The 27614-nt window shown below is 37.8% G+C and overlaps 1 protein-coding gene, 1 long non-coding RNA gene and 1 pseudogene across 2 annotated transcripts; all 3 read left to right on the forward strand.

Annotated features, from left to right (window-relative positions):
* The window catches only part of LOC141350879 (uncharacterized), a 29702-nt pseudogene extending 23948 nt beyond the window's left edge, over positions 1-5754 (forward strand).
* Positions 5755-5790: 36 nt separating this feature from the next.
* Positions 5791-27614, forward strand: LOC129426334 (uncharacterized). The gene is made up of 2 exons (XM_073856721.1): positions 5791-9696; positions 25352-27614. Exons 1-2 carry the CDS (start codon positions 8241-8243, stop codon positions 26905-26907), a joined length of 3012 nt encoding a protein of 1003 aa, XP_073712822.1. The 5' UTR covers positions 5791-8240; the 3' UTR covers positions 26908-27614.
* Positions 13551-16661, forward strand: LOC141350799 (uncharacterized). Its single transcript, XR_012358917.1, has 3 exons — positions 13551-14029; positions 14611-14668; positions 16448-16661. It is a non-coding gene; the product is annotated as an uncharacterized lncRNA (long non-coding RNA).

The raw sequence follows: 27614 nt of genomic DNA on the forward strand, positions 1-27614 counted from the left end.
TCTGTATCGGCATCGGCCCGAAAAAACGCATATCGGTCGGGCTCTAATATGCACTATTTTAATTCTTTTTATTTCTCTTGTTTTTATTCTTATTTTTAACTGTTTTATACTTTAATTCAAGTTTTATTCTTTTTCACACATTTAAACTGTTTTATTAAAATTACATTTATTTTGTTTTAATTGATATTTTAAATTCATGTATCTTTGATTTGTGTCTCTTATTTCTACATACTTTTTTCTCTTATACATCGTTTTCTCATTTCTATGTAAAGCACTTTGAATGACCTCTGTGTGCATGAAATGTGCTATACAAATAAACTTGCCTTACCTTGTGTTGCACTTGCCAAAAATGACCAGCCTACAGAAAATAGTTTATAATCAGGGCCTTCAAATGCAGTGGCGGCTGGTGCTAAAAAAAAATTGGGGGGGCGCAAACTAGGGTTGTGCCGATAGACGATAGTATCGTGTATCGACGATCTTCAGACATATCGCCAATGGCAGGCTTTCATGGCGAAAGTCAAGACGATAGTTGGCGAATGGTTATTATTATTATCATCATAGTTTTATATTAACACCGACAATGCATGCTTTTCCTCACATGAGGGTTTGTGGGCTTCACTTTACGTGGAGAGCTTGTAAAGAGAGAATTCCTTCTTGCACGTACCTGCACTTAATGCGCGCGTCTTGGTCTCCGTCTACCACTAAAATCCAGCGCGCCGCGTCATGAGCAGCTGCGCTTCTCTCTGTCTCACGTGCACGCGCTCTCGCGTCTGTCCGCAGTCTAAACATAAACTAAAGTAGTAATCCTTATTTGTTCAGTTTAATGCGTTTCATGCGAGCTGATGCAAACTTTACTTTTTGTTTAAAATATGACCCGCTGCATATTAGCGCCTCTCTCTCACTCTCGCGGACTTGCAGAGAGCTGTGCTCGGTCCGAAGTCAGATCACTAGGTATTAATCCTGTTTATGATATGCATTTCAAGGAGTTGTAGCAACACGTTCCTCGTGTTTAAAATATGATTGTGTTTAAAATATGATCGCGTTCAGTTGAACCGATGCGTTAAGGCACCTCATGAGAGCACCACTGCTTGACATGTGTAGTCTTCTGCAACAGCACTAAATAAATGCATTGAATAGTTTGTATGTGCGCGCACGTGTGTGTGCGTGCGCAGATGCATGTTTTTACAGTTATTAAGTAATCATGATAGGGTTTTAATGACGCGCTTGCTTTAATGGCATCAGTTTTAAGAAGGTTGCGGTCATGACGGTGTTACGGTCTTGTTTTTTTTGTCCACCCATCAAGTGACTTGTTATAATGAGTAAAAATTAACAAATAAAAAAAAGAGTAAACTACTGTCACGCCCCCCGATAATATCGTGTATCGCCGATCTCACAGGCTGACGATAGGAAGATCTGAAAATAGGGCATGTCGCCCAACACTAGCGCAAACACAAAAAATCAAACTTTTACCGTAGTAATGCAGTACTCTTAATAGCCATTTATCAGGTGATGAGTATCTTAAGCATTTAATGCTGAAAATGTTACAGTTGAAATCAAATTCACGAAATAAATGTACTATGAATCTGTAATTAACTAATATCAAGGTAATCATTCACACGCACGCACGCACTCACTCACTCACCCTACTGAAAAATCCAGCTGAGACAAGCATAAGCTGGGAGCTGGTTTTAGCTGGTTTAAGGTGGCAGTAGCTGGTCTAAGCTGGTCCTCCAAGCCTGGCAAAGCTGGTCAAGCTGGTGGGTCAGCTGGTCTTCCAGCCTGACCAGCAAAGTCCAGCTAGACCATCTTAAAAAGTGACCAAAACACAGCTAGACCAGCTCGCTACGCCAGCAATACCAGCTAAAACCAAGCTGGAAGACCAGCTAAAACCAGCTCACCAGCTTATGCTGGTCTTAGCTGTATTTTTCAGTAGGACACGCACACGCACACGCACGCACGCGCACGCACACACACACACACACACACACACACACACAGAGAGAGAGAGAGAGAGGGGTTGCGATAGACAATCTCCGTCATTTTTTTTTGAAAAACAGCGTTGTAGAGTCCTTCACAGGCATTTATTATCCGTCATTTCATGTTTTAATTATTTTCTTTTTCGTTCACATGTCCATTTCTAATCATAAACTTACAAGACGAGCAATACAAGTCAAATGTGTTTATTCATTTGTTTAGAGAACAGATAAACGAAGACCGTGCATCACTTGCATCACTGAAGCAGATGAATGAATGTTTTTTTTCTCACAGTGACAGCGGAGTCAATAAAACACGGAGCTTTATGCTGAGCAGGCAAATATGAACAAATCAAATAATAAAATACTACTGCGATTAAAATATCAATAAACATGTAAAAATCTGAATTGAACTAAACTCATCTGAAACCATCTTATGTAATAAACGCATGAAGGCAGATTAATGCAGACTCTTGTCATTAGATTTTGTATCTTTACCTTAGACAGGCGTCTTGTTGCAGCGCTCCTGTAGTGTTTAACTTCAGCAGCCATGCGCAGACCAATCAGTGTATGACATCAAAATATCGCGAGAATATCTAGAAACCAGGGCGTCATTTGAGCAACACACTGCCACCAACTGGACATACTTAGGAATTACATTCTCAAATTGAGTTGTATGGGCATCTGCCAAAATGGCGCTCATATTTTTCTTTATCCTGCTTAAATTTTCTCCATCAAAGACTTTTCGTTTAACGCGACCGAATACACACAAAAAGAGACACTAAAGTTGCCTAGTCACAGGGTCGTACGTTTATTTTTGCTTTTATAGCAATAGCACAAGCACATTTTCCCCTCACAACAGACTAAGTAACAGTTACATACAGTCCATCAGCTCAATATGCACGGTTCGTGAAGTTTCCTTAAAAACAGTGGTTTTCTCGTGGGTTTTTAAACTCTACAACAACAAAATAACAACAAAGTTGACCAAGCCACGTAATATACCGGATTATATGAGCAGCACTCGCTCTCATTATGTCCACGCAACACAAGCTCAAATGTGCCACAAAAGTTCATGTCGTGCACATCTATCACGCATTCAGACTTTAAAACAGCAAACAGGGAAAAAATAAAACTCAAGAAGACTTACATGATATCCAGCTAGCCAACTCTTTTTGCCATGAGAAGCGGTGGACAACACAGACTGCCATCATTTGACTCCGTTGGTCGATCTGGTCCAAGCTTCTTAATCCTTTATTTATTCATCAATTAAATACCTTGTATAGGGTGATTTTGTAAGGATAAAAGTATATTGTCCTTCATCTCAAGATATTTCACTTGCTTTCACTGATCTGTACTGTAGCTATCAGTTAACTCAGCAATCTCCAACGCGGTTATGAGACTCTTCGAACCATCCAATCACAGGAGGTAAAAAACATTAAAAGCAATATTGATTCGCTTTCAACATAAGTGGGAGTGTTTGGGGCGCACAGTCCTGCGCCCCAGGGCGGATCTGAAACCAGCCACTTAGAACTCAGCCTCAGGTCACATGTTTTTACCCTTTTTCCTGACCTACATAGACACTCATTAGGGGTGCGCCCCAGACACACAAACATGACACACACACAACGAACTCAGTTTTGATTTTTAATTGTTTTAAATAAATTATAACATGACTAACAGTGAAATAGTACAACTAAATGAATTTATTTTGTATTAATTTGCACTATATATTTAACTTTTTGGTAACATGTTAAAGTAGCTTTCCTCTCTGGCCAGCTTTAAGGGGGCGGCGCCCCCTAGTGACCAGCCGCCACTGTTCAAATGTCTCAGACAGAGGAGATAAAAGGAAGAGATGCACATTGTGTCCCCCAAAAGATGTCCAAACAAGCACTGTCTGTTTTAAATGCAAAGCACCCATTAACAAGGCACATGAAATAGGCTATTGTCATTCATGTGCATACGTTCAGTAAATGCATTAGATGCATGATTCAATTACATGAAGGGTTTTAAACACAGCACAAGAGTTATACTACAAGAGCAGAAATTGACAATAGAAATGACATAATGTACTTCACATTAAAAATAACATGAATACATGACATCTCAAATGTGTTTTGTCATTCTGGTTTATCTATTTGAACTATTTACTGTCTTTATTTTAGATATGATGGAAGTGAAAGAGGAGAGTCAATCTGAAGTGGATGAGAAACATCAGATTGTAAAAATAAACCATAACATTTCACAGAAAGAAACTCTGAAGACAGAAGACATAAAGTGTGAAAATAGTTTCAGAGAAAATGAACGCCCTGCAGATCACATGAGGACTCACAGTGAGGAGAAACCTTTCACATGTCAACAGTGTGGAAAGAGTTTCAGAACAAAAGATTACCTTAAAACACACATGATGATTCACACTGGAGAGAAATCCTACATATGTCAGCTATGTGAAAAGAGTTTCACCTTTCAATCAAACCTTAAAGCGCACATGAAAACTCACAGTGAGGAAAAGCCCCACGGGTGCCATCAGTGTGGAAAGAGTTTTATAACTGCAGGTGAACTTAAGATACACATGAGGACTCACACTGGAGAGAAACCTTTCACATGTCAACAGTGTGGAAAGAGTTTCAGAACAAAAGATTACCTTAAAACACACATGATGATTCACACTGGAGAGAAACCCTACACATGTCAGCTATGTGAAAAGAGTTTCACCTTTCAATCAAACCTTAAAGCGCACATGAAAACTCACAGTGAGGAAAAGCCCCACGGGTGCCATCAGTGTGGAAAGAGTTTTATAACTGCAGGTGAACTTAAGATACACATGAGGACTCACACTGGAGAGAAACCTTTCACATGTCATCTGTGTGGAAAGAGTTTCGGAATAAAACGTAACCTTAAAGCACACATGAGAGTTCACACTGGAGAGAAACCACACGTCTGCCATCACTGTGAAAAGAGTTTTACATCTGCATGTAACCTTAAGATACACATGAGTTCCCACACTGAAGAGAAACCCTACACATGTCAGCAGTGTGGAAAGAGTTTCGGAACCAAACCTCACCTTAACGCACACTCGAGGAATCACACCAGAGAGAAACGACATCGCTGCCATCACTGTGAAAAGAGTTTTACAACTGCATGTAACCTTAAGAAACATTTGAGAATTCACACTGGAGAGAAACCTTACACTTGTCAACAGTGTGGAAAGAGTTTCGGAACAAAAGCTGACCTTAACGCACACATGAGGATTCACACTGGAGAGAAACCACACGTCTGCCATCAGTGTGGAAAGAGTTTTATAACTGCATATAAACTTAAGATACACATGAGGTCTCACATTGGAGAGAAATCTTACACTTGTCAACAGTGTGGAAAGAGTTTCTCTATTGAAAGTTACCTTAAAATACATGCAAAGATTCACACTGGAGAGAAACCTTACCTGTGTTTTCAGTGTGGAAAGTGTTTTAGTGTGGAGAGTCATCTTAAGAGACACATGATAACTCACAGCGAAAAGAAACCTCACACATGTCTTTAGTGTGAAAAGAGTTTCATAGCTAAACGTGGACTTGAGACTCACATGAGAGAAACATTACAAACCTGAAAAACGTTCGCAGGTCAAAAGTGTGGAAAGAGTTTTACAATGAAATGTGAGCTTATTAGACACATGAGAATTCACACCGGAGAGAAACCATTTACTTCATCACTGTGGAAAGAGTTTCAAAGCAAAAGCTACCCTTAAAATACACGCAAGATTTCACACTCAGTAGAAATCATTCATGTGTCAACAGTGTGGATATGGCAACAAAGTTTAGAAATCAGCTGATATCTTATTAATAAAACTGTTTGTAGGATCCTTATTAAAAGTCTACATGTGCACAAAAGCCCAAAATGTCTGTACTTGTGTTCTTGTGAAACATCATCAGTCCCAAGTACTGTTCCAATTCCAAGTTCGCATGAAGCCAAGTTTACTTAACATCCCCAGATGTGTTCTTGATCCGCTCATTTTATTGAGGATGCATCAGGAGTTGGCCCTTAGATCTAGTCATATGATGGGCATTATAAGAGGTGGGGGGGCTGTGCACAAACTGTCTTTATATGCTGACGACCTTTTACTGTTCATATATGATCCAGACAGATCTATTCCCCACATTTTAGATCTCCTGAAGGAATTTGGGCAGGTTTCGGGGTACAAACTGAATCTTCATAAGAGTGAACTCTTGCCTATAAAGTCTGCAGCCATAGCTTACCCTCTTTCAAAATTGCCATTTAAGACTTCATTAAATCAATTCAACTATTTGGGCATCTGTGTAACCAAGAACTACTCTGACCTGTTTAACTGTAACTTTTCTCCTCTTTTGGATCGATTGACCGAAGATCTCCATCGCTGGTCTCTATTGCCTCTTTCTCTTGCGGGTAGGATAATTTGTATTAAAATGAATGTACTACCTAAATTTCAATGCATACCTGTTTTTATTCCAAAGCGTTTCTTTCACTCTTTAGATAGCACTATTTCTCAATTTATTTGGAATGGAATAACTCCTAGAATACAGAAAGGCATTTTACAAAAACCTAAGGAGCTAGGGGGTTTAGCACTACCTAACTTCTTGTTCTATTACTGGGCTGCAAATGTTCGTAATATGTTAATCTGGTACTGGTTAAGGATTGAGGAGGCTGCTTGTGGCAGCTCTTCGTTTATGTATCTTTTGTGTCTTCGTCTCTCAATATCACCTTTAACCTTTTCCTGTAATGTTATAGTTAAAAATTGTCTTAAGATCTGGCGTCAACTCAGGCGCCACTTTACTTTACAGTCAACACCTCTTCTATGCCCTATAGATTCTAACCCCCTCTTTTCTCCCTCTCTCATTGATAAGGCTGGGTGGACCACGGGATCATGTCTATTAAACATCTTCACATTGATTGAACATTTGCTTCATTTAAACAATTGACTCAAGTTTTTAACTTGCCTAGGTTCCACTTTTTCAGGTACTTGCAAGTCCGTGACTTTGTCCGTAAGCATTTTCCAGGATTTCCCGCGACCCCATCCTCCACTACTGTCTATCATATCAAATATCAATCCTTATCGAAGAGGGAGCATCTCTACGATTTATAATACCCTTTTCACATGTTGCCTTTTGGATTCTGATAATCTGGGGTTTACCTGGGCTAGGGATCTTAATATTGAGACAGAGACTGAAACATGGCCTTCGATTTTGAAACGTATTCACACGTCTTCTGTTTGTGCTCGTCACAAGGTTTTAGAATGTAAAGTGGTCCGCAAGGTACATTGGTCTAAAAGTAAATTAGCCCATATGTTCCCTGACATTGATCCAAGCTGCGACAAGTGTCATCTAGAACCGGCTAATCTAACCCATATGTTCTGGACTTGCCCTGCCTTATCCCGTTTCTGGGAGTCAGTTTTTGACTCACTTTCGGCTATTACTTCCATCACTATCCATCCCTCTCCGCTTATTGGCCTGTTTGGAGTTTTAACTTCTAATTACTCATTGTCATCTCATTTTGCAGAGCTGGTAGCTTTTCTTACACTGCTAGCGAGATGCTGCATTCTGATGAACTGGAAGGGTCATCGAGTCCCTTCTTATTCTCGGTGGATCAAGGATGACTTTTTTTTGTTTAATTGAAAAAAATTAAACACTGCCTTCGTGGTTCCATGATTAAATTTTCAAAAATCTGGTAACCATTTTTGAGCATGTTAAATCTCTGCAGCTGGATGCAGTCTCAATTGATTGACTGTACACCCAATCCTGCACTTTCAGTGGTTTTGCAGTTTTTAATTGATATCATCGTTAGCAGCACACATTATTTGTTTTACTGGAAACCTGTTAATACTGTGAGGGATTTTGTGTTGGTGTTTATTTATTTATTATTTTAAGTTCTTATGTTTTTTTTCAAATTCCCAGTTTATTCCCATTAACTCTTATATATTCCTGTTAATTCTCATGGAAAGACTCCAGCCTTGAAAACTCCTGGAATTTTGCAACACTATTCACAGATAATTTTAACAAGATATTGAGGTGCATAAGCTCAGATTAATTAGGCCTATGATTAATAACTTCAAAAAAGAAATGCAAAACCTGTCCTAACTGAAAGAAAACAAGTTGACAAAAAGATAGAACCCAATATTTTGTGATATTGGAAACACCACAAGTGCTAAAGGGTTTTGAACAAAGCACAAGAGTTAAACTACAAGAGCAGAAAATGACAATAGAAATGACATAATGTACTTCACATTAAAAATAACATGGATACATGACATCTCAAAGGTGTTTTGTCATTCTGGTTTATCAATATGAACTATTTTCTGTCTTTATTTTAGATATGATGAAAGTGAAAGAGGAGAGTCAAGCTGAAGTGGATGAGAAACATCAGATTGTAAAAATAAACCATAATGTTTCACAGAAAGAAACTCTGAAGACAGAAGACATAAAGTGTGAAAATAGTTTCAGTGAAGATGAACGCCCTGCAGATCACAAGAGGACTCGCAGTGAGGAGAAACCTTTCACATGTCAACAGTGTGGAAAGAGTTTCAGAACAAAAGCTCACCTTAAATCACACATGATAGTTCACACTGGAGAGAAACCTTTAACATGTCAACAGTGTGGAAAGAGTTTCAGAAGAAAAGTTAACCTTAAAACACACATGAGGATTCACACTGGAGAGAAACCACATCTGTGCCATCATTGTGACAAGAGTTTCCCAGATACAAGTAAACTTAAGATACACATGAGGTCTCACACCGGAGAGAAACCGTACACGTGTCATTTATGTGGAAAGCGTTTCGGAATAAAAACTAACCTTAAAGTACACATGAAAATTCACACTGGAGAGAAACCACACGTGTGCCATCAGTGTGGAAAGAGTTTTATAACTACATGTAACCTTAAGAAACATTTGATAATTCACACTGGAGAGAAACCTTACACTTGTCAACATTGTGGAAAGAGTTTCCGAACCAAACATAACCTTAAACAACACATGAGGATTCACACTGGAGAGAAACCACATCCGTGCCATCACTGTGAAAAGAGTTTTACAACTGCAGGTAAACTTAAGACACATTTGATGTCTCACACTGGAGAGAAACCTTACACTTGTCATCTTTGTGGAAAGAGTTTCTCTGTTGAAAGAAACCTTAAAATACATGCAAGCATTCACACTGGAGAGAAACCGTTCACATGCCTAGAGTGTGAGAAATGTTTTGGAAGTAAGAGTAGCCTTATAAAACACATGAAAATTCACACTGGAGAGAAACCACACGTGTGCCATCAGTGTGGAAAGAGTTTTATAACTACATGTAACCTTAAGAAACATTTGATAATTCACACTGGAGAGGAACCTTACACTTGTCAACATTGTGGAAAGAGTTTCGGAACCAAACATAATCTTAAACAACACATGAGGATTCACACTGGAGAGAAACCACATCCGTGCCATCACTGTGAAAAGAGTTTTACAACTGCATGTAAACTTAAGACACATTTGATGTCTCACACTGGAGAGAAACCTTACACTTATCATCTTTGTGGAAAGAGTTTCAGAGATAAACGTGGACTTGAGACTCAAATGAGAAATCACACTGGAGAGAAACCTTACATATGTCTTCAGTGTGAAAAGAGATTTACAAGTGAAGGTAATCTTAAGAAACACATGACAATTCACACTGGAGAAAAAAACTTTTGCATGCCAACACTGTGGAAAGAGTTTTAAAATGAAACGTGACCTTAACAGACACATGAGAATTCACACCAGAAAGAAACTGTTCACTTGTTATCACTGTGGAAAGAGTTTCAAAGCAAAAGCTACCCTTACAATACACACAAAATTTCACACTCAATAGAAACCATTCATGTGTCAACAGTGTGGATATGGCAACAAAGTTTAGAAATCAGCTGAGATCTTATTAATAAAACTGTGCGTAGGATCCTTACCTAAAGTCTACGTGCGCACAAAAGCCCAAAATGTCTGTACTTGTGTTCTTGTGGACTTGTGAAACGTCATCAGTCACGGCCCAAATAATGTTCCAATTCCAAAGTTGATGAATTACAGTTTAAGCTGGGTAGACACTGTTACGCCCCCTGGTGGTTAGGAGGTATGAAACGGGCGTACATAGTAATTTTAAAACACACCTTAAGTTAGGCTTCTGGGAAATAATGTGGAGAATAAGACATGGACATTAAAATACTCATAAAGTGGCTTGTTTATTTACAGTGTTATATACATGAAAAATAATAGAAATTGTAAGAGCCACAGAGTCAAAGAAATGAGCGGTGCCTAAGGAATGAAAATAACAAAACAAGTACTTACCTAACTTCCCCCCCCCAGCTAAACTAACTAAAAACAAAAACAAGAACTCAACATCTTCAGCGTTCACACGCCATAACTAAAGCTACACTAACTGAAAAACAAAACATACAGAGGGGCACTCACTCCTTCTGTCGTGGGTTAAACAACACTCAAGACTGCATGTGTTGCAAGGTGTAGGTCACGTGACATACTTCCCTTCTTTTAACTCCGGGCTGGTAAAGTTCACTCCATGTTACATGGTCTCTCAGTTAACTAAAGCATCGAAACTAACCACCACTAAACAGCAGCCGAAACGGTAGCAGAGCACACACACAATCAACAAACTGGCCAAGCCAGCAGCTAGCTAAGCTCCTCCCCTGGTGTATCCGTTCTCCACGAACTCTTTTATCAGCGACTGCTAATAACTGGGAGTGTCCGCTTATCGGGCACACAATGTTACCAATCATGGTACCTGGAGACAGAAACAGCGGAGACAGAAACAATAGAAAGAAAGAACAGAAAACCTCACAGCAAACAATAACATGAGAAAAAAAAACATTACGAGCACGTAACAACACCAAGAGATAATAGGGCTGATTTTGAGCCGATTTCCCCCCTTCCGACAATCCTAGCTATGTCCCAATTGTCTTGATGGTTTTACAGATTATTTTAACAGATTTTCCCTTGGTGTGAGGTGTGTAAGAGTGTCCGAACCTGAACGGAAGAATGTCGGAGCCACCCAGATCGTGAATCAGATCAGAAATCCTTATGTGTGGGGGGAACCCCGAGGACAAATGCACACATACGCTGTGGATTGTCACGTGAAACGAAAATCAGCCAGAAAGCGAGCAGATAAAAGATAAAACCATAACAACTGGCGCAGCATGCACAGTCCAAAGTGAAATGGATATCATTTCTTTATGCCCGTTGTTTGCCATGTTTGTTTACTGTGAGGTCTCTTTTGGACCCGAGAAACGTTACGAGATTTTGCAAGATTTCCTGTGTTCACAGTCAAGCGTGTGCCGTCTGGTTGAAAATCTGTCCATGTGTGGTGTGCTGTCTTTGACACATCATTGCACACCACACACTATAGGAGCAAAACTGTTAAATCTAGGATTTTTTTTTATCATCATGTTTGTGGTCACATTTTGAAAATCTTATGATGTAAAATATCTTTTGGTGTGTACCCAGCATTAAATCACTTCATGTTGCAATAAAATATATTTATATTCTAGCAATGCTCTCCCACATATTTTCTTCGGGCACATCCCTACAAAAAGCATGATCTCATTATTGCTAATTACTTCACATTAAACATAAGATATATTCCTACTACACTGCATGCATTACTAGCACAGATAGAAACATAATGAGGCTGAGTTTTAATTCAATTTTATTTATAAAGCAGCTTTACATTAATAGAACCACATAAGTAGACAACATAAGACAACATAATTAGCAAAATACAGCGGCTAAGATTAAACTGAACAAGCGAGCGTAGTAACCTAACGTATAGAACTGGGTGCTACGTTAACTGCCTAGGAGAAAAACCCAATGGGAAAAGTCCTAGGAGAGAAAAAACGTGTATGTAAATGGATAAGAAGATTAGACGGGTTCAGCCGGTGGTCATTTGGCAGGGATCACGTTTAAAGGACGGCCAGTAGATCAGTGGAATGTTAACCTTCACGGCAGCCGAAACTGAGTCTGTTAGTCTCGTTTGCTTTGGGATCGAGTACGAGACTGGAGAGAGAAACAAACTCCTATTAGCATAGGGGCCTTTCACATGTAATGCAAGTGTCACGTAGTGTTGTGGTTTAATATCTGCTCGGTTCCAGACAGGCTAGCTATTGCGACATTAGTATAGTACCCAGGCGAGTTATGTGAATGTTTCATTCCGTACAAGCTAAATATTGCAAGATAAGTATATTTTCTAGCAGTGTTGGGGAAAGTTACTTTTAAAAGTAATGCATTACAGTATTAAGTTACTCCCAAAAAAAGTAACTAATTGCATTACCTAGTTACTTTTCATGGAAAGTAATGCTTGTGTTACTTTTAGTTACTTTTGCGTTACTTCTTCTTGTCTAAAGCTTGATCTCTTTCAGGCCTTGCAGGTGTTTTTATGACTGAAAAGTTCTGCATTCAGAAATTGCATATTTCATCACAAAAATGTTAAATTCTGGCCTGCCATCTCAGTTTCTGACTCAAAGTGTTTCCACACAGGCGCAGAGAGTGCATACATTTAGTTTAATTCAGTATATATTTTTTAATCAAATTAATAAAACTAAAAAAGTAACTTGAGTTACTTTTTTGAAAAAGTAACTCAAATATTAATGTGTACATTTAAAAAGTAATGCGTTACTTTACTTGTTACTTCAGAAAAGTAATATTATTACGTAATGCAAGTTACTTGTAATGCGTTACCCCCAACATTGTTTTCTAGACAAATTATGTGAATGCTTTGTTAAAAAAAAGTCTTAAGTTTAGACTTAAAGTGATCGACTGTGTCTGATTCTCGGACATCAGATGTCAAATAATTCCAGAGCTTAGGGGCTAAGTAGGAAAAGGATCTACCACCTTTAGACATCTTTTATGTTAGATGCACATTTTGCTAAATTTGGGTTAATAGAAACCAATAAATCCACTTGTCGGATTGTGGAGTAAAACACTTGTATAGGACAGTGGAGTATGTGACTATTAAATGACATTTATCTTCTCCAAAAATTTAGTTGAAGCGAATGCCTTTTAATCTCTACTGTGGGAAGTCACATATGGCTTGTTTGAATCTATCCAAAATTACAGTCAATATTCCACTTAAATGTGCAATATAATTTTTACAGCATATGCTTTCATATTTATGTACAACAAGGGCAGATTAGGTATAGTCTTATTTATTTTTATACTTATTTCAAAAATTATTCGGATGGTTTAGTAATCCCTGCTGAAAAAACAATAAAACCATTACAGAAATTCTAATGGTTTCCATTAAAATACCAATAGAAACCATTAGCTTTACCATTAAAACCAATACACTGTAGTGTGTTTTGGGCCATATTCCATTAGAACCAATACATAGAACCAATACATACCATTAGAGACCAACAAAAAGCAATACACTGTAGTGTGTTTTGGGCCATATTCCAAATAATTCCCAATAAAACCATTAGAATCTTCTGTAATGTTTTTTTTTCAGCAGGGATACAATGAGGTTGTATTAGTAAATGCATTTGTTAACACGAAAAACAATGAACGATATAATTTTCAGCAAGTATTTATTTTTGTTAATGTTAGTTAATGTCAATACAGTTATTTATGTTAGTTCATGCATTAACTAATGTAAACAGATAGGCTACAACCTGTTGAAACTAATCAATCATAGTCATGAAGAGATTAGAGAAAAACAGGACATGATAACTATAGCGAATTTCATACGGTGGAACTCGCGCTTCAAGCCCCGCCCACTAGATCCAGTGAGCGAGGCGGAGCTCCTCCCATTTGGCTGTGCAGCGGGAGCACTCGTGCCTTCCTGAGAAGGCGGCAATTTGGAGCTTTTGGACGCAGCCAGTGTGTTTCGAGCCTGATGTCTTCAGCCACGTGTAAATGCCTTGGTGTACATTGAAATAATTAATCCGTCTTCGATTATTTTATTGGTTTGTCAACAGAAGACAGGATTTCTTAATACGCTAACCGTTAGCAGTGAGAAGTCGTCCGGACAGCGTCATAAACATCTCCTGACTCATACAGTTGTGTACTTTGAGGTAATGTCCAGCACGTATAATTCCAATATTATTAAAGGTTTTTATCCATGTATTATGAACCAATTTACTGTGGAGATCGATGATTCAAAACAGAAGTTGTGCGATATTCAGACAACTTTAAAATTTACCGAGAACTGCATCTGTATTTACTTATTTTAGTTCTTATTTATCTTCTAACGTTAGGGGAGAGCAGTGGTAGCCTTCAAAGTAAGGCTTTTTTAAGCCATGATTAAACATATTTGAGTTAGATTCATCTTTTTATTTACACAATCAACACACACGCACATCTCTGCTACAAATGAACACTTATGGTTGTTTTTCAAGACATGGTTTAAGTGTAGTCCCAGACTGAAATGCATATTTGAGTTGTCTCAACTGAAAACAGTTTGCAGAAGAGTTTAAATAAATCATTGCCATTTTTGTCTTAAGATGCATACAAGTTGTTGTTTTTGTAAGGTATGTTTTTGTAAAAACAACTTAAATGGCCTAAAATAACTGAGGCCTAGTCCTGCTGGATTAATCTAAACCCTGTCCTGGAAACTCATCATTTGGGGTGGGGTTGATTTCTCTCCATTTTCTAGGCCTTGACTACCACAGAAGCCACACTTGCATTTGACCCCAAGGACAACATCAAGTCAAGTAAGTTTTGATGATAAAATTGGATAAATATATTTGATCTACGGTATTATAGTTTAAATAGCAAATACCAAAATGTGTTTATACAATAGCTAGTTAGACAGAATATCAGATACCTAAATGTAAGGGAGCACTATTATAATGACGCTTATTATGCTTTTGTGTTTCTTTATGAAAGCATTAACGTTCTGCTTAAAATTAAATCAGTCAACGCGTCATTTTAGCACTTGCATGCATGTCTACTTATGACCAAACAATATGTTTTTTTATGTTTGGATATGATTTTGTTTATATATTTTCCCCAAATTAAAAAAAATTCCCATAAATTCCTGTTAAATTTCAAATTTAGAATATTAAATATATCCCCAGATTATGTTACCATGGAAAATTTCCAGAAATTAACCAGGAACTTTCTCCCATTAGCAAACCTATTTGAAAGTAATTTTGTCACTAATTTAAATATATTTTCTCTATTGTTTTCTCTTTGTGCCGCCAGTGCAGACATGTTTCACATGGAGCTATAATTTAGGTACAAGTATTATGTGAGGTTTAGCTCATGTTTTCAGTCATCTTTTTTTTTGTCTGTTGCTTTTGAAAAATAATGCTGAGGAACATAGAGCTTAAACATGGGAAGGAGAGCTTCTCCCATAGCGTCTGCAGATTAAAAATACATATATACATAATAATATCAATTTGTTTTTGTAAACTGGCTAGGTCCTAAATCATTTTCAATGCAGGAAAACCCCTCTGCAATACTCAGATGATGTCTGCATTATTTCACTTTGACATGTGTAACTAAATTTTATTCAAAACCTTAATCCCCCAATCAAAACATTTATTCGAATTAAAAAAATTGAAAAAATGTCTCATCATCCAGGTCTACACCAAACATAGATTCAGATCTGCAGACTTCCCATGGGTTCTTGAAATCCTTGAAAGTTTTTTAATCTGGGGGAAAAATTCAAGGCCCTGGAAAGTTTTTCAAGATATACATACATAGATACAGGTCATTAAAAGTGCTTGAATCTATTTTATGCAAGAAAAAATCCATATCATTCCCTGTGTAGTGTAGGATAATATCATAAAAATTCTACACTTTTTAAACACACGTGGTAAACTGTTCGCTTTAAATGCTTATATCTTCTGTATGTTGATTCATACCAAAATGCTTTTTTGCATAGTTTTGTTTGACACATCGGGTTACGTATGTAACTGTTGTTCCCTGAGAAGGGAACGAGACGCTGTGTCTTCCTTGCCATACTTCCTGCATCCCTGTAACGCTGTCTTTGGCAATATTTCAGATAGCGATATACTTCCTGGCTTCCATGTCAGCCTGTCTTTGTCGTTAAGCTTCACCATTGTTTGAATTTGATATACACATTCAGACGCACTTACCCCTGAAGGCGTCCCCAAAGTGTCACCGCAGTGACGCAGCACGAGTTCCCTCGAAAGGGAACTGTAACAATGTATCATTGTGTTACTTTTAATGTAACCTTGCTCTGACTTGAAATGTGTCCCCACATTTAGTCCTTGAGTTTGAGGGTATTGGACCTGGAAGTCCTTGAAAGGTCTTTGAATTTGAAGTTTACTAAGTTGTGGGAACCCTGGATCTGTAATTGATGCGTGAGAAAAAAAGTAAATCATTACACCCCTATAACATAAAAGTCAATCTTAGCATACCATAAGGGTCAACATTAGACTCATAACTCATTATCTGTCATTAATAAACTAAACAAGTAAAACAGATGTGAAATGTGTTAATGTCTCCTCTTTCATTTCTAGTTCACACCTATAGAGTGAAAGTGATTGAGACCTTCAGTGAAGCTCCTCCTACAACAATCCACCAATAAATGCTGGAGTCAAACACACAGAGAAATCACTCCATGTGTGACAACTGAAATCTTCATGACATAATGTTGATGCTGGTGAAAGAGGAGCTTGAGAAGATGACAGATCCACAACCATGCAGAATAAAGGATGAAGATACTGAGAAACAAATAGGTTGGTGTCTGTTTTTAAATCCTTATTATTGATGGTTGAGCTATAATCATAAAAACATTGAGAAACACGAGGAGAAGATAAACTAAAATCCATGAGATGATAACTTTCTGCATCTGTAATAGATTCAGTAGAATTAGATTGAAACATCAAGTAAAGAGTTTTATCCAAAGCAACCTTCAGTGGATTGAATGACTGTGATCTTCATGTAATGCTCTACTACAGTTAAACCTCATGTTGTGTTCACGTCAAACCAAAAATAGCAGTTAATATTATTTCATCAAACTGAAATTTGTTTAATTTGTTCATAAATACTATAACAATCTCGCTTATACAAATTTTACGTTTTTTTAACATCCTAAGACCTGAGTTTTGGTTTGTCTTTTTCCAAATTTCGGGGTTAGGAAGACCCAGTAAATATAATAACCAAATATTTTCTTTGAACATGAAGCAGTGTAATTTTCCACGTTTGTGTACAACAGGTTCCAGTTACACAGAATTAGAAGTATTATGGTGCAAACATAAAAAAATTGATGTCTACATGTGTGGACACCCAGGTCTTAGGAATATAAATATGTTTTCCACCTTGTTCCACTTGAGGTGTTTCTGATCATGATTGACCGGCCTACAGAAAATAGTTTATAATCAGTAGGGGTGCACCGAAATTTCGGTCGCCGAAAATTTCGGCCGAAAATGGCATTATTGGTTTCGGGCCGAAATAAAAAATCCAGCCGAAAATGTAAACCGAAAATGAATGTCAACCGCCCCCCTTTCATCTGTGCGCTAGCGCTTGGGTTTCACTCAGCCTCACGGTGATCAGTCGTCTCCCACCACTCCCCTTCGTGCTCAAGCAGGTTTCACTCAGGGTCCAGCTGTTTACACGCGTCTGCAAAGATTAAGAATGTCTTGATGTGTAAACTTTAGAGAGAGTCGCGCTATGTGTCTCTTACTGTAACCCATTAACGTACATTTGGCGAATAAAGCAACGAAACACAACGTAACGTTTTTATGTGGAGCGACTGTTGCGCTGTTTGGGATTCAACATCAGTCTCTGTATATGCATGCGTTTAAGTGCCCTTAAAGCCGAAAGTATACTAGGGACGTCCGCGTATGCGCGCAATCATTTTCGTCATCAGGAGGGTCCGCGGCCGGCAGCCCAAAATTTGAGACCGCACGGACAGTGCGTGTACAGTCCACGTACAACAGCGCATGCGCGTGAAAATATTTAGTCAGGACACTCCACTACAAACAATTATACAAAGGAAATAGACAGCATTTGCACACATACTATCGTTTTTCTTCTTTAATTTTATTTCATCCATAAACAGAAAGCTGTGGAGCATGTTTGTTACCATATTGTTTGATTCCTGTTCTTTGTTGTCTTCTTGTTTGTTCTAAACTGTGTTTGCAATGGTGGATCGGTTTCTTTTCTTCACCTATCCTAATGTTTTAATGTACTGTAAATGTCTCCAAATCAGTGCTGCACTAGAGTAATAATTTGAATAGAGACGCGTTTAAAAAAAAACAAGCAAACATAAATTCTCTCTGTTATTGACAGGGCACATATAAACAAAATTCTCTCCACAGTATTCTTTTTCTAATAAAAACATTTGTTTATGTCTGTATAGATTACAGTGAGATTAACCTACTGAAGTCTGTGTCATTAATGTTGACCAAACAACCCATGACCAAGAGACAAATAGCTCTAAAAAAATAATAATATATTTAATTTATTGTGTTATGATTCATTTAATTTGATTTCTGTACCTAATGCTAATTTCAGACCTTATTAATGTACAACTTTGTTCTCTTTTATAAATGTTTGCAATTTCTTTATTGTTTATTAGATTTTTCCCACCTGCTTTTTGCTGATCCGAAAAATAATCTGATCTGTGCCTCAAAAACTGTAATGTGATCCGAACTGTGAGTTTTTTTATCCGTCACATACCCCTAGTAAAGTTAGCACACAGTGATAGCCATAAATGCAATTGTACTAATAATTGGCATAATAATTTATTTCGGTGTTTCGGTTTCGGTTTTTCGGCCTTGGTTTCCTTTTTTCGGTTTTCGGTTTCGGCCAAGAATTTTCATTTCGGTGCATCACTAATAATCAGGGTCTTCTTATGTCTCAGACAGAAGAGAGAAAAGGAAGAGATGCACATTGTGTGCCCCAAAAGATGTCTAAACAAGCACTGTTTGTTTTAAATGCAAAGCACCCATTAACAAGGCACATGAAATAGGCTATTGTCATTCATGTGCATACGTTCAGTAAATGCATTAGATGCATGCATCATTTACATGAGTTCACACAAAGTTGATGTCATTTTGGTTTAACGACTCAGATTTGATAATGACTCTGTCCCATAGTGTACAGAATAAAAGCAATTTAAAGCAAACTTCCTAGTTAAACATTAAAGTAGACTATAGACAGGGTAATTTAAGATTTTTATTTTGGGGGCTCATGTAGTAACCATGTTTTTTTTTGGTGTTTTGAGTACTATTAACAAAACATGGTTTCACTACAGTAAACATGTGTTGTTTTTAACTGTAGTAAACCAAGGTTAATTTACGTAAAGAAAGACCAAATGCCAATAAAATATCAAAACTGATACCAAATATTTGGATGCTTATGTGCCTGATAACAGTTTTTTATTTACGATTATACTACTGTTTTTGATACACAACACTACTGAACCGAACAAACTAGAGCCCGACCGATTTATCGTTTTGCCGATTTTATCGGCCGATATGAGCATGTCGCAGATATATCTGTATCGGCGTTTAAGCCGCAGATATGCGCCGATATGAACGTTTGTTACAGAACACATTAAATGCATTTGAAAGATGTAAGTACTTGTTTGTCCAGCAGAGTGCGCCATACTGGTTGCTAATGGTGACCCAGATCACTCACTGTAGTGACACCATCCAATCCCCCACCCCCTTCACTTGTCAGTCTCTCAGTTCAGGTGGCATGGAAGCAGTCACGCAGTGTCTTCTTCACAACATTTTTACACCTGGTATTAAGACGCGCTTTGGTCGATTGGATTATAAATGGACAAGAGAGACGCATTCCCGCTTACATTTGGTGTTTTTAATCCGTCTCTTTGTCGACTTGCGAGTTAAAACGCAAGCGGGAGAAATGACGCGAGACGGAGAAATGACACGTTTAAACTACGCGCAGCTGTGCACCTATATAACACTATATGAGATTACTGCTGCTTGTGTTGTTAGTTAGCAATTGATTCAATAAGCTCGCGCAACTCTACACCCTTGCTAAATAAAAGAGGCGGAGCGAAGACGCTTTATTTTTATAAAAGTCTAAAGTTTGCACGGAACCCTGGGTTTGTGTTATAAAAACGTTGTGCACAACATTAAACATAGCGTACATTAGTATGTGCTCCGTCAAGCATTGCCTTCGTAACTGTGAGTGGCTAACTAATTTGTGAAGTACACAACTTACTGTAAACCCAAAATTAATCAATGATTTCATAAGTTTCTCTTTATAACGTTATTCTCGTCAAAACTGCAAATGATGCAAGTTTTATTTCTTTTGTTCTCTTTGTGTTTTAAAGTTATTTATAATAAGTCAAGTTTACTGCTTAGTGCACTGATATCCAACTAATTTTGGATAATAAAGTTTATTGTTAACTTCTTGCCTATAGTACATATCTTTGTCACATCAATATAAGTGTTGGATCACCACATTTGTGAGTGATCACCACATTTGTGAGTGATCATTGCATTGCATTGTATTTATTCATAGTATATTATGTTAAAGTATATAGTGTATTCTATGTACAGTACTGTAGTATAATATACTGTAGTACATACTGAACTATAATATACACATAAAGAATATCGGCCGATATATCGTTATCGGTCTTTTTTTACTCCCTAATATCTGTATCGGCATCGGCCCCAAAAAATGCATATCGGTTGGGCTCTAGAACAAACCCTTACAGTGTTTCCCCTACCATTATATAAGGGGGGCGCCCCGCCCTCCTTACGGCTCGACCCGCCCCCCTTGAAGGTCAAGTAAATTTGATTTTCTTTGAAGTGCCAGAGAACAATTTGTTATTTTATGAAACAAACTAAGCAGCCCTCAAGTAATATGTTATTTATCTTATTTCCACGATGGCATGATTCTGTCAGTGTTTGCGCGTTTACTTACAATTATCCAATTGAGTGCGCACATTTATATTTTATTGTTCGGCTTAATTTACTGCGCATGCTCTCTCTCTCTGTGCAGCGCGCGCCTCTCTCTCCCATAACTGATGACAGTGTTTTGAAAGTCCGCCTCCGTATACTTTATTTTTCTGCGTAAACATCAACAGTCACAGATGTTACTGACAGAGAAGACGACTGATCGAGTTTATCATGACTTTCCCACACACACGCGCGCATTATCTCCCTCTCATGCTATACATGCCCGCGCCGCGCACGTGTTTTGTAGTAACTCTGTAACAGTAACGTATGCTGTCGTATTTCTGAATCTGCGAATGACGCGAATCGGGCGGCGCAATTGCTGCGAAAACACGCGCTTTTCCCTTTAAACACGTCTTCGCGCAAGTTGAATATATGCAACAAAAAAACTCAGAGCAGCTTCAAGAACGAGCACGCAGGATCTTTTGACATTGTAGAGGAGAGAGAGAGCGCGCGAGAGAGAGAGAGACAGAGAGAGGTAAGAAGGGTGCCCACGTTGAGAGAACTTAATAGAAGACTAAAGTATGTATGTCATTCATCTAATTACAGTATGTTAACTGGATAACACTGGATATAACTCCTTGTATAGTTTAATAAAATAATCTATTTTGATTACACAAATCAAACCTATAGTGATTGTTTTACTAGCTGCTGACCAGCATAGGGAATCTCTATGGCTGATTTCTAAGACATGTTGTTGATACAGTACTGTGTGTTGTACCTTTTGTTGATAATTAAGTCTTTTGGGGTAGCATCTTATACCTAGAATTATTCAAGGAGCTTGATTCTTTTAACTTCCTTCAAAGTTTGATCAATTGTGCATAATGACATGTGCAACAAATGGATATAGGGTGTCAAACTCATAGACTTGCATCATTTAAGACGCTCTTTTTAAAATATTTTGGGTCAACCTCTGACACAGATTTAAAGCTGAAACTTATCAAATCCTATCAGAAGTCCAGAATGTAATTGAAACACACCAGTGGCTTTGCTGTCATCAGGATTAAACATGTTACCCCTCGAAGTACCCCTCCCACAGAGCTCCCACATAACAAATCACAATTTAACCCCTGTATATACATACCCCCCCCCCAAAGATGTAAATTCAGGCATGAAAATCCCTCACCTTTCGGCGAAATTCACCATTTTGAAGCCAAAAAAGGTGACCCACGTGAATCATGTAGATTCGATGAGAAAAATTTTTTTTGGGGGGGGTATGCGCGCGTTGTTTGTAGACGCGCCCTTCGCTGTCATCCAACATGTATCCTACACATTAGATTTGTTTGAGTTCATGCTGCGATGCAAAACCCGACAGGCAGGCAGGTGACATCAAAGTATCACGAGAGTGAATCGAGAAGCCATAAGGAAGTCTGCTTTCGAACGGCTCTCGCGCTACTGTGATGTCATCCGCATTTCTGTGTTCTTCGTCATACAAGCTTGTTGAAGATGCGTAGAGCGACTGCCTGCGGGACGTAAAGTCAACACAAAACGCTGTAAAACTATCATTGTGGAATTGTAAGGCATCAACCAATTAAAACAACACATTTACACAGACTGACACTGCAAAGTGACCTGAAAGATTTTTGTTGGAATAATTTGGAACGAATTATGGACGTACTCCTCGCTTGTAAGTCATTGGTCTACGTCTGTAAGTACTTAAATGTAAATATGGTGAAACTGCAAAATATTGCATGAAATGCTGTAATAAGAACATACTATTATTAATACTGCTAATAAGAAAGTTTACAGTAACATTTAAGCGATTTTAGAGTATTTGAGCGACAAAGATGCTAAAGTGAACTGTTTTCAAAAATCATGCAAAGCAAACGCATATTTTTTGGGCTTGACGGGAGATATACGCATAAACTATATTGTAATAGCACAGTCTCTGTAAGTATTCTCCAGAGGTGGGTAGTAACGAATTACATTTACTTCGTTACATTTACTTGAGTACATTTTTTGGGTAACTAGTACTTTTAGAGTAAATTTAAGAATGGGTACTTTTACTCTTACTCAAGTACATTTCTAGTGAAAAAGCGGTACTTTTACTTCGCTACATTCGGCGGCGTTACAGCGCTACTGTCAAATGGTAATAATTAATGAATAAATATTTTTTAAAATGTTTATAGGGCGTGTTCGAAAGTTTCGCGAAACAGGCTGCGTCACCCTTTAGCGCGCGACCGCGCGGTCATTAGCGCGCGCGACCGCGGGTAGATGATAGAAAGCAGATGAGGGCGCGTGTGCTTTGTGCGAGATATCGGAGGCAGATCATGCGTGGCTTCAAGTTCGGTCTATGTTTTCACTCCAAGAGGTCAAAAAGAATAGTTTCATAATGCGACGCATGCTTTGTTCACTAAACGAGCTGACATCTCAGCGTACACGAATTCAAGATCCAACCTGAAGTAAGTGTCACAGTATATCTATTTGAACACTATTAATGGTCATTTCACTAACTGTCCGAGTTTTTTGCAATGCACTCTTGTGCTAGTGTAAGTTAAACCATACAAACAAACAGCACGTTCACATCTGCACATGTCCATATCATTTCCCCACAACTAAACAAACTGAACAGCATAATGTAATGACGTCTTGCAGTACACAAATCCGGACACCTCACTAATGTGTAGAAAATACATTCAAATAAAAACGGAATTGTACTTTATTTAAATCCTTCCTACAGAATGAATGAATAAAAATAAAAGAATAAAGTTTGATTTTAAAGAAACATGTATTATATATTATAATGCATGTATAGTTGATTTGCACAAACAGATAAGTTCCATATGAAATTCTAAAATGATCATTTTTATTAAGCTCCTGTTTATGTTCAGTAATTGCACTTTAATGGCAATGAAAATAACCTATTCATATAAAAACATGATAACAAGCAGACACACAGGTTCTTATTTGTTTACTGTTTGCATGTTTAAAGGCAGATGCTGACAAGTTTGTGTTGTGAACATGAAAATAAATACAGAGTTAACCGTCAGAAAAACATCTGTGTGTGTGTGTGTGTGTGTGTGTGTGTGTGTGTGTGTGTGTGTGTGTTTGAGATTTTTTCTCAAATGACACATTACGTGATGTTAATGTACCCATTGCAGGACTGAGATAGGCTGCTTTACTTGTATATAAGCAGAACAATGAGACTTTTAAGGAGAGGTTTGTGAAAACCCTCCAAGTAATCTGAAATTCAGTGCTTTTGCGCTTACTTTTTTATCAGATCGGAAGTAACGAGTAACTAACTACTTGAGTAGTTTTTTCATCTAATACTTTTTTACTCTTACTCAAGTAAATAATTAGATTGATACTTTTACTTTTACTTGAGTACATTTTTGCATAAGTACTTGTACTTTTACTTGAGTACAGATTTTGGGTACTCTACCCACCTCTGGTATTCTCATAAAAACAGTCGTTTATTATAAGTGAGCAGTTGATCATGTGTCAGTGATCGCTTCTCCGTTGTTAAAGGGACAGTTCGTCTCATAAGAAATGCATATGTTTGAGTCATTATGTTAATAAAAATACAAAAGACAAAAGGAAAATCACTTTTATAGCTTTAAAAAGATTAATTATATTTAATTTATAGAATAAAAACAGTGTTATGTTAATTTGATTCTGTTTTTTCTACCTAATCAATACTGTTAGATCTTACTTTATTTGTAACTTTGTTCTTTTCTATTTTATATGCTTGTAATGTCTTGATTTGTTCTTATTTTATTTTCCCACATCACTTTTTTGCTTATCTGAAAATTATTCAACCCATGACTCAAAAACCATAATGTAATTCATTGAGCCAGTACTATATTGTAAAATTAAGTCATTTTAAATTTGATGTAGGCCTTCAGGTCCACCCTATTGCAAGGCCAACTTAAAATTGTATGGCCTTGTGACTGATGGTCTGATTATGGCAAAATAAAATTATTGCAGATTTAAAATAGTAAGGGAATCCTACTTGTTACAGCTTTCCACATTTATCAACCCATTTAATTAAACATGGTTTCTGTCACTAGTTAAATGTTTACATTTTAAATTTGAAAGAATTAAATAATTGAAATAATGGTCATAATATATTTTTTGCGTATGTTATGGTGTGCATTTTGTTTCTGCGCACATGGAGGGGTGTTGGGTTCCTTCCTTCTTTTTTGTCCTTGGCCAATCACATGCCTGAAGAATAAATAAGTTAAGTTACAGCATGTTCCCTAATGAGGCCATAATATTTATTCTGGGGGGGTCCTCCCACCTCGCGGCCCCATCAGAGGCCACATCGCCCCTCGAGTGCCCTTCTCACCTTTTTCACCCCTGACCCATTTTCATGCCTGTGTAAACCTAGGGGAAACACTGCCTTATAATAATAATCAAAATCACTCCCTCTTTCCATCCAAAGTAATAAATAGAGGTGTCTGAAAGAGTGAGGAACATGGCAATCTCAAATGTGTTTTGTCATTCTGATTTATCAATCTGAACTATTTACTGTCTTCATTTTAGATATGATGGAAGTGAAAGAGGAGAGTCAAGCTGAAGTGGATGAGAAACATCAGATTGTAAAAATAAACCATAATGTTTCACAGAAAGAAACTCTGAAGACAGAAGACATAAAGTGTGAAAATAGTTTTAGTGAAGATGAACGCCCTGCAGATCACAAGAGGACTCACAGTGAGAAGAAACCTTTCACATGTCAACAGTGTGGAAAGAGTTTCGGAACAAAAGTTTACCTTAAAAAACACATAAGGACTCACAGTGAGGAGAAACCTTTCATATGTCAACTGTGTGGAAAGAGTTTCAGAACAAAAGTTAGCCTTAACTTACATGTAAGGATTCACACCGGAGAAAAAACACATGCATGCCATCACTGTGAAAAGAGTTTTACAACTGTCAGTGACCTTAACAAACATTTGAGGATTCACACTGGAGAGAAACCTTACACTTGTCAACAGTGTGGAAAGAGTTTTACCCGTAAATATACCCTTAACCGGCACATGACAGCTCACAGGGGGGAAAAGCCACACGCATGCCAGCGTTGTGACAAGCGTTTCTCATTTAAAAATCTACTTAAGGAACACATGATATCTCACAGTGAAAAGAAACCTCATGCATGTCTTCAGTGTGAAAAGAGTTTCAGAAATAAAGGTGGACTTGAGACTCACATGAGAAGTCACACTGGAGAGAAACCTTACATATGCTCTCAATGTGAAAAGAGTTTTGCAAGCAAATGCACTCTTAGATCACACATGACCGTTCACACTGAAGTAAAACCGTTCACTTGTCATCACTGTGGAAAGAGTTTCAGAACAAAAGCTCACCTTAAAATACATGTAAGGATTCACACTGGAGAGAAACCATATGTGTGTCAACAGTGTGGAATGAGCTTCACATTTCAAGCAAGCTTTTACCATCACGTAAGAACTCACAATGGGGAAAAGCCACATGCGTGCCATCATTGTGAAAAAAGTTTTGTATATAAAAATCAACTTGAGATACACATGAGGTCTCACACTGGAGAGCAACCACATGTGTGCCATCAGTGTGGGAAGAGTTTAACAACTGCAACTGCCCTTAAGATACATTTGAGAATTCACACCGGAGAGAAACCTTACACGTGCCATCAGTGTGGCAAGAGTTTCACAGAAAAAAGTAAACTTAAGATGCACATGATGATTCACACTGGAGAGAAACCATACACTTGTCAACAATGTGGTAAGAGTTATACAACTGCAGGTAAGCTTAACAAACATTTGAGAATCCACACCGGAGAGAAACCTTACACGTGCCATCACTGTGACAAGCGTTTCCCAGATACAAGTCAACTTAAGCAACACATGATGATTCACACTGGAGAGAAACCACATGTGTGCCATCAGTGTGGGAAGAGTTTTATAACTGCAGGTGTCCTTAAAATACATTTGAGAATTCACACCGGAGAGAAACCACATGTGTGCCATCAGTGTGGAAAGGGTTTTACAACTACAACTGCCCTTAAGATACATTTGAGAAATCACACCGGAGAGAAACCATTCGCGTTTCATGAGAAATCATTACCTTAATGAACACCTAAGAATTCACAATGTCTGTACTTCATCAGTTGCGGCCCAAGTACTGTTCCAATTCCAAGTTCACATCAAGCCAAGTTCACATAACATCTCAGGATGTGTTCTTGATCTGCTCATTTGTTTGAGGATGCTTCAGAATGTGACTTGTGCGGACTAACCACAGCCAAGTTTCCCAAAATGCATTTCACATCAACGGCAGTGGAGCTTAAAGTCTGCACAATATTCGAAATATTACTCTTTCTGTGTCATAAAATGTAGTCTTTTAGTCGAGAATGTAGATGAATAAACTTCAAATCTGTGGTCAGTTAGTAAAGATTAAAATTTTCTCTGATGATTTTGAATATGTGAGTTCAAGTTGATCAGTACCGTGTACACCGCCAAGCGCAGCCTTATTTTGGCAAGTCCTTCTGTAATTTCCCGCTGGCTCAGTGCAGCTGCTCTGCCCTTTAGTGTCTGATGGTCAAACATGAAATATTCCCTTTGGATATATATCTGGCATTTTCTGTCTCTTTATTATTCATATGAAATCTGTTATTTGTTATTATCGTTTTAACTGATGTTAAAGTTACATTGATGTTAAAGCTATATAATCTTGAATAATACTGAATCACTGCCTTTGTACTTTAACTAGATTTTTTTTCTTGTGTTTACTTCATGTTGTACAAAACTTTTGTACTTTTTTAATAAATGGTTGTGTTTTA

The sequence above is a fragment of the Misgurnus anguillicaudatus genome, chromosome 19 (genome assembly GCF_027580225.2).
Source record: "Misgurnus anguillicaudatus chromosome 19, ASM2758022v2, whole genome shotgun sequence".
Classification (NCBI taxonomy): domain Eukaryota; kingdom Metazoa; phylum Chordata; class Actinopteri; order Cypriniformes; family Cobitidae; genus Misgurnus; species Misgurnus anguillicaudatus.

Coding starts and splice junctions, on each gene's coding strand:
- LOC129426334 (XM_073856721.1), top strand. CDS start 8,241: ATGACATCTCAAAGGTGTTTTGTCATTCTGGTTTATCAATATGAACTA. Junction 9,697..25,351: donor AACACTGTGGAAAGAGTTTT/AAAATGAAACGT, acceptor TCTTCATTTTAG/ATATGATGGAAGTGAAAGAG.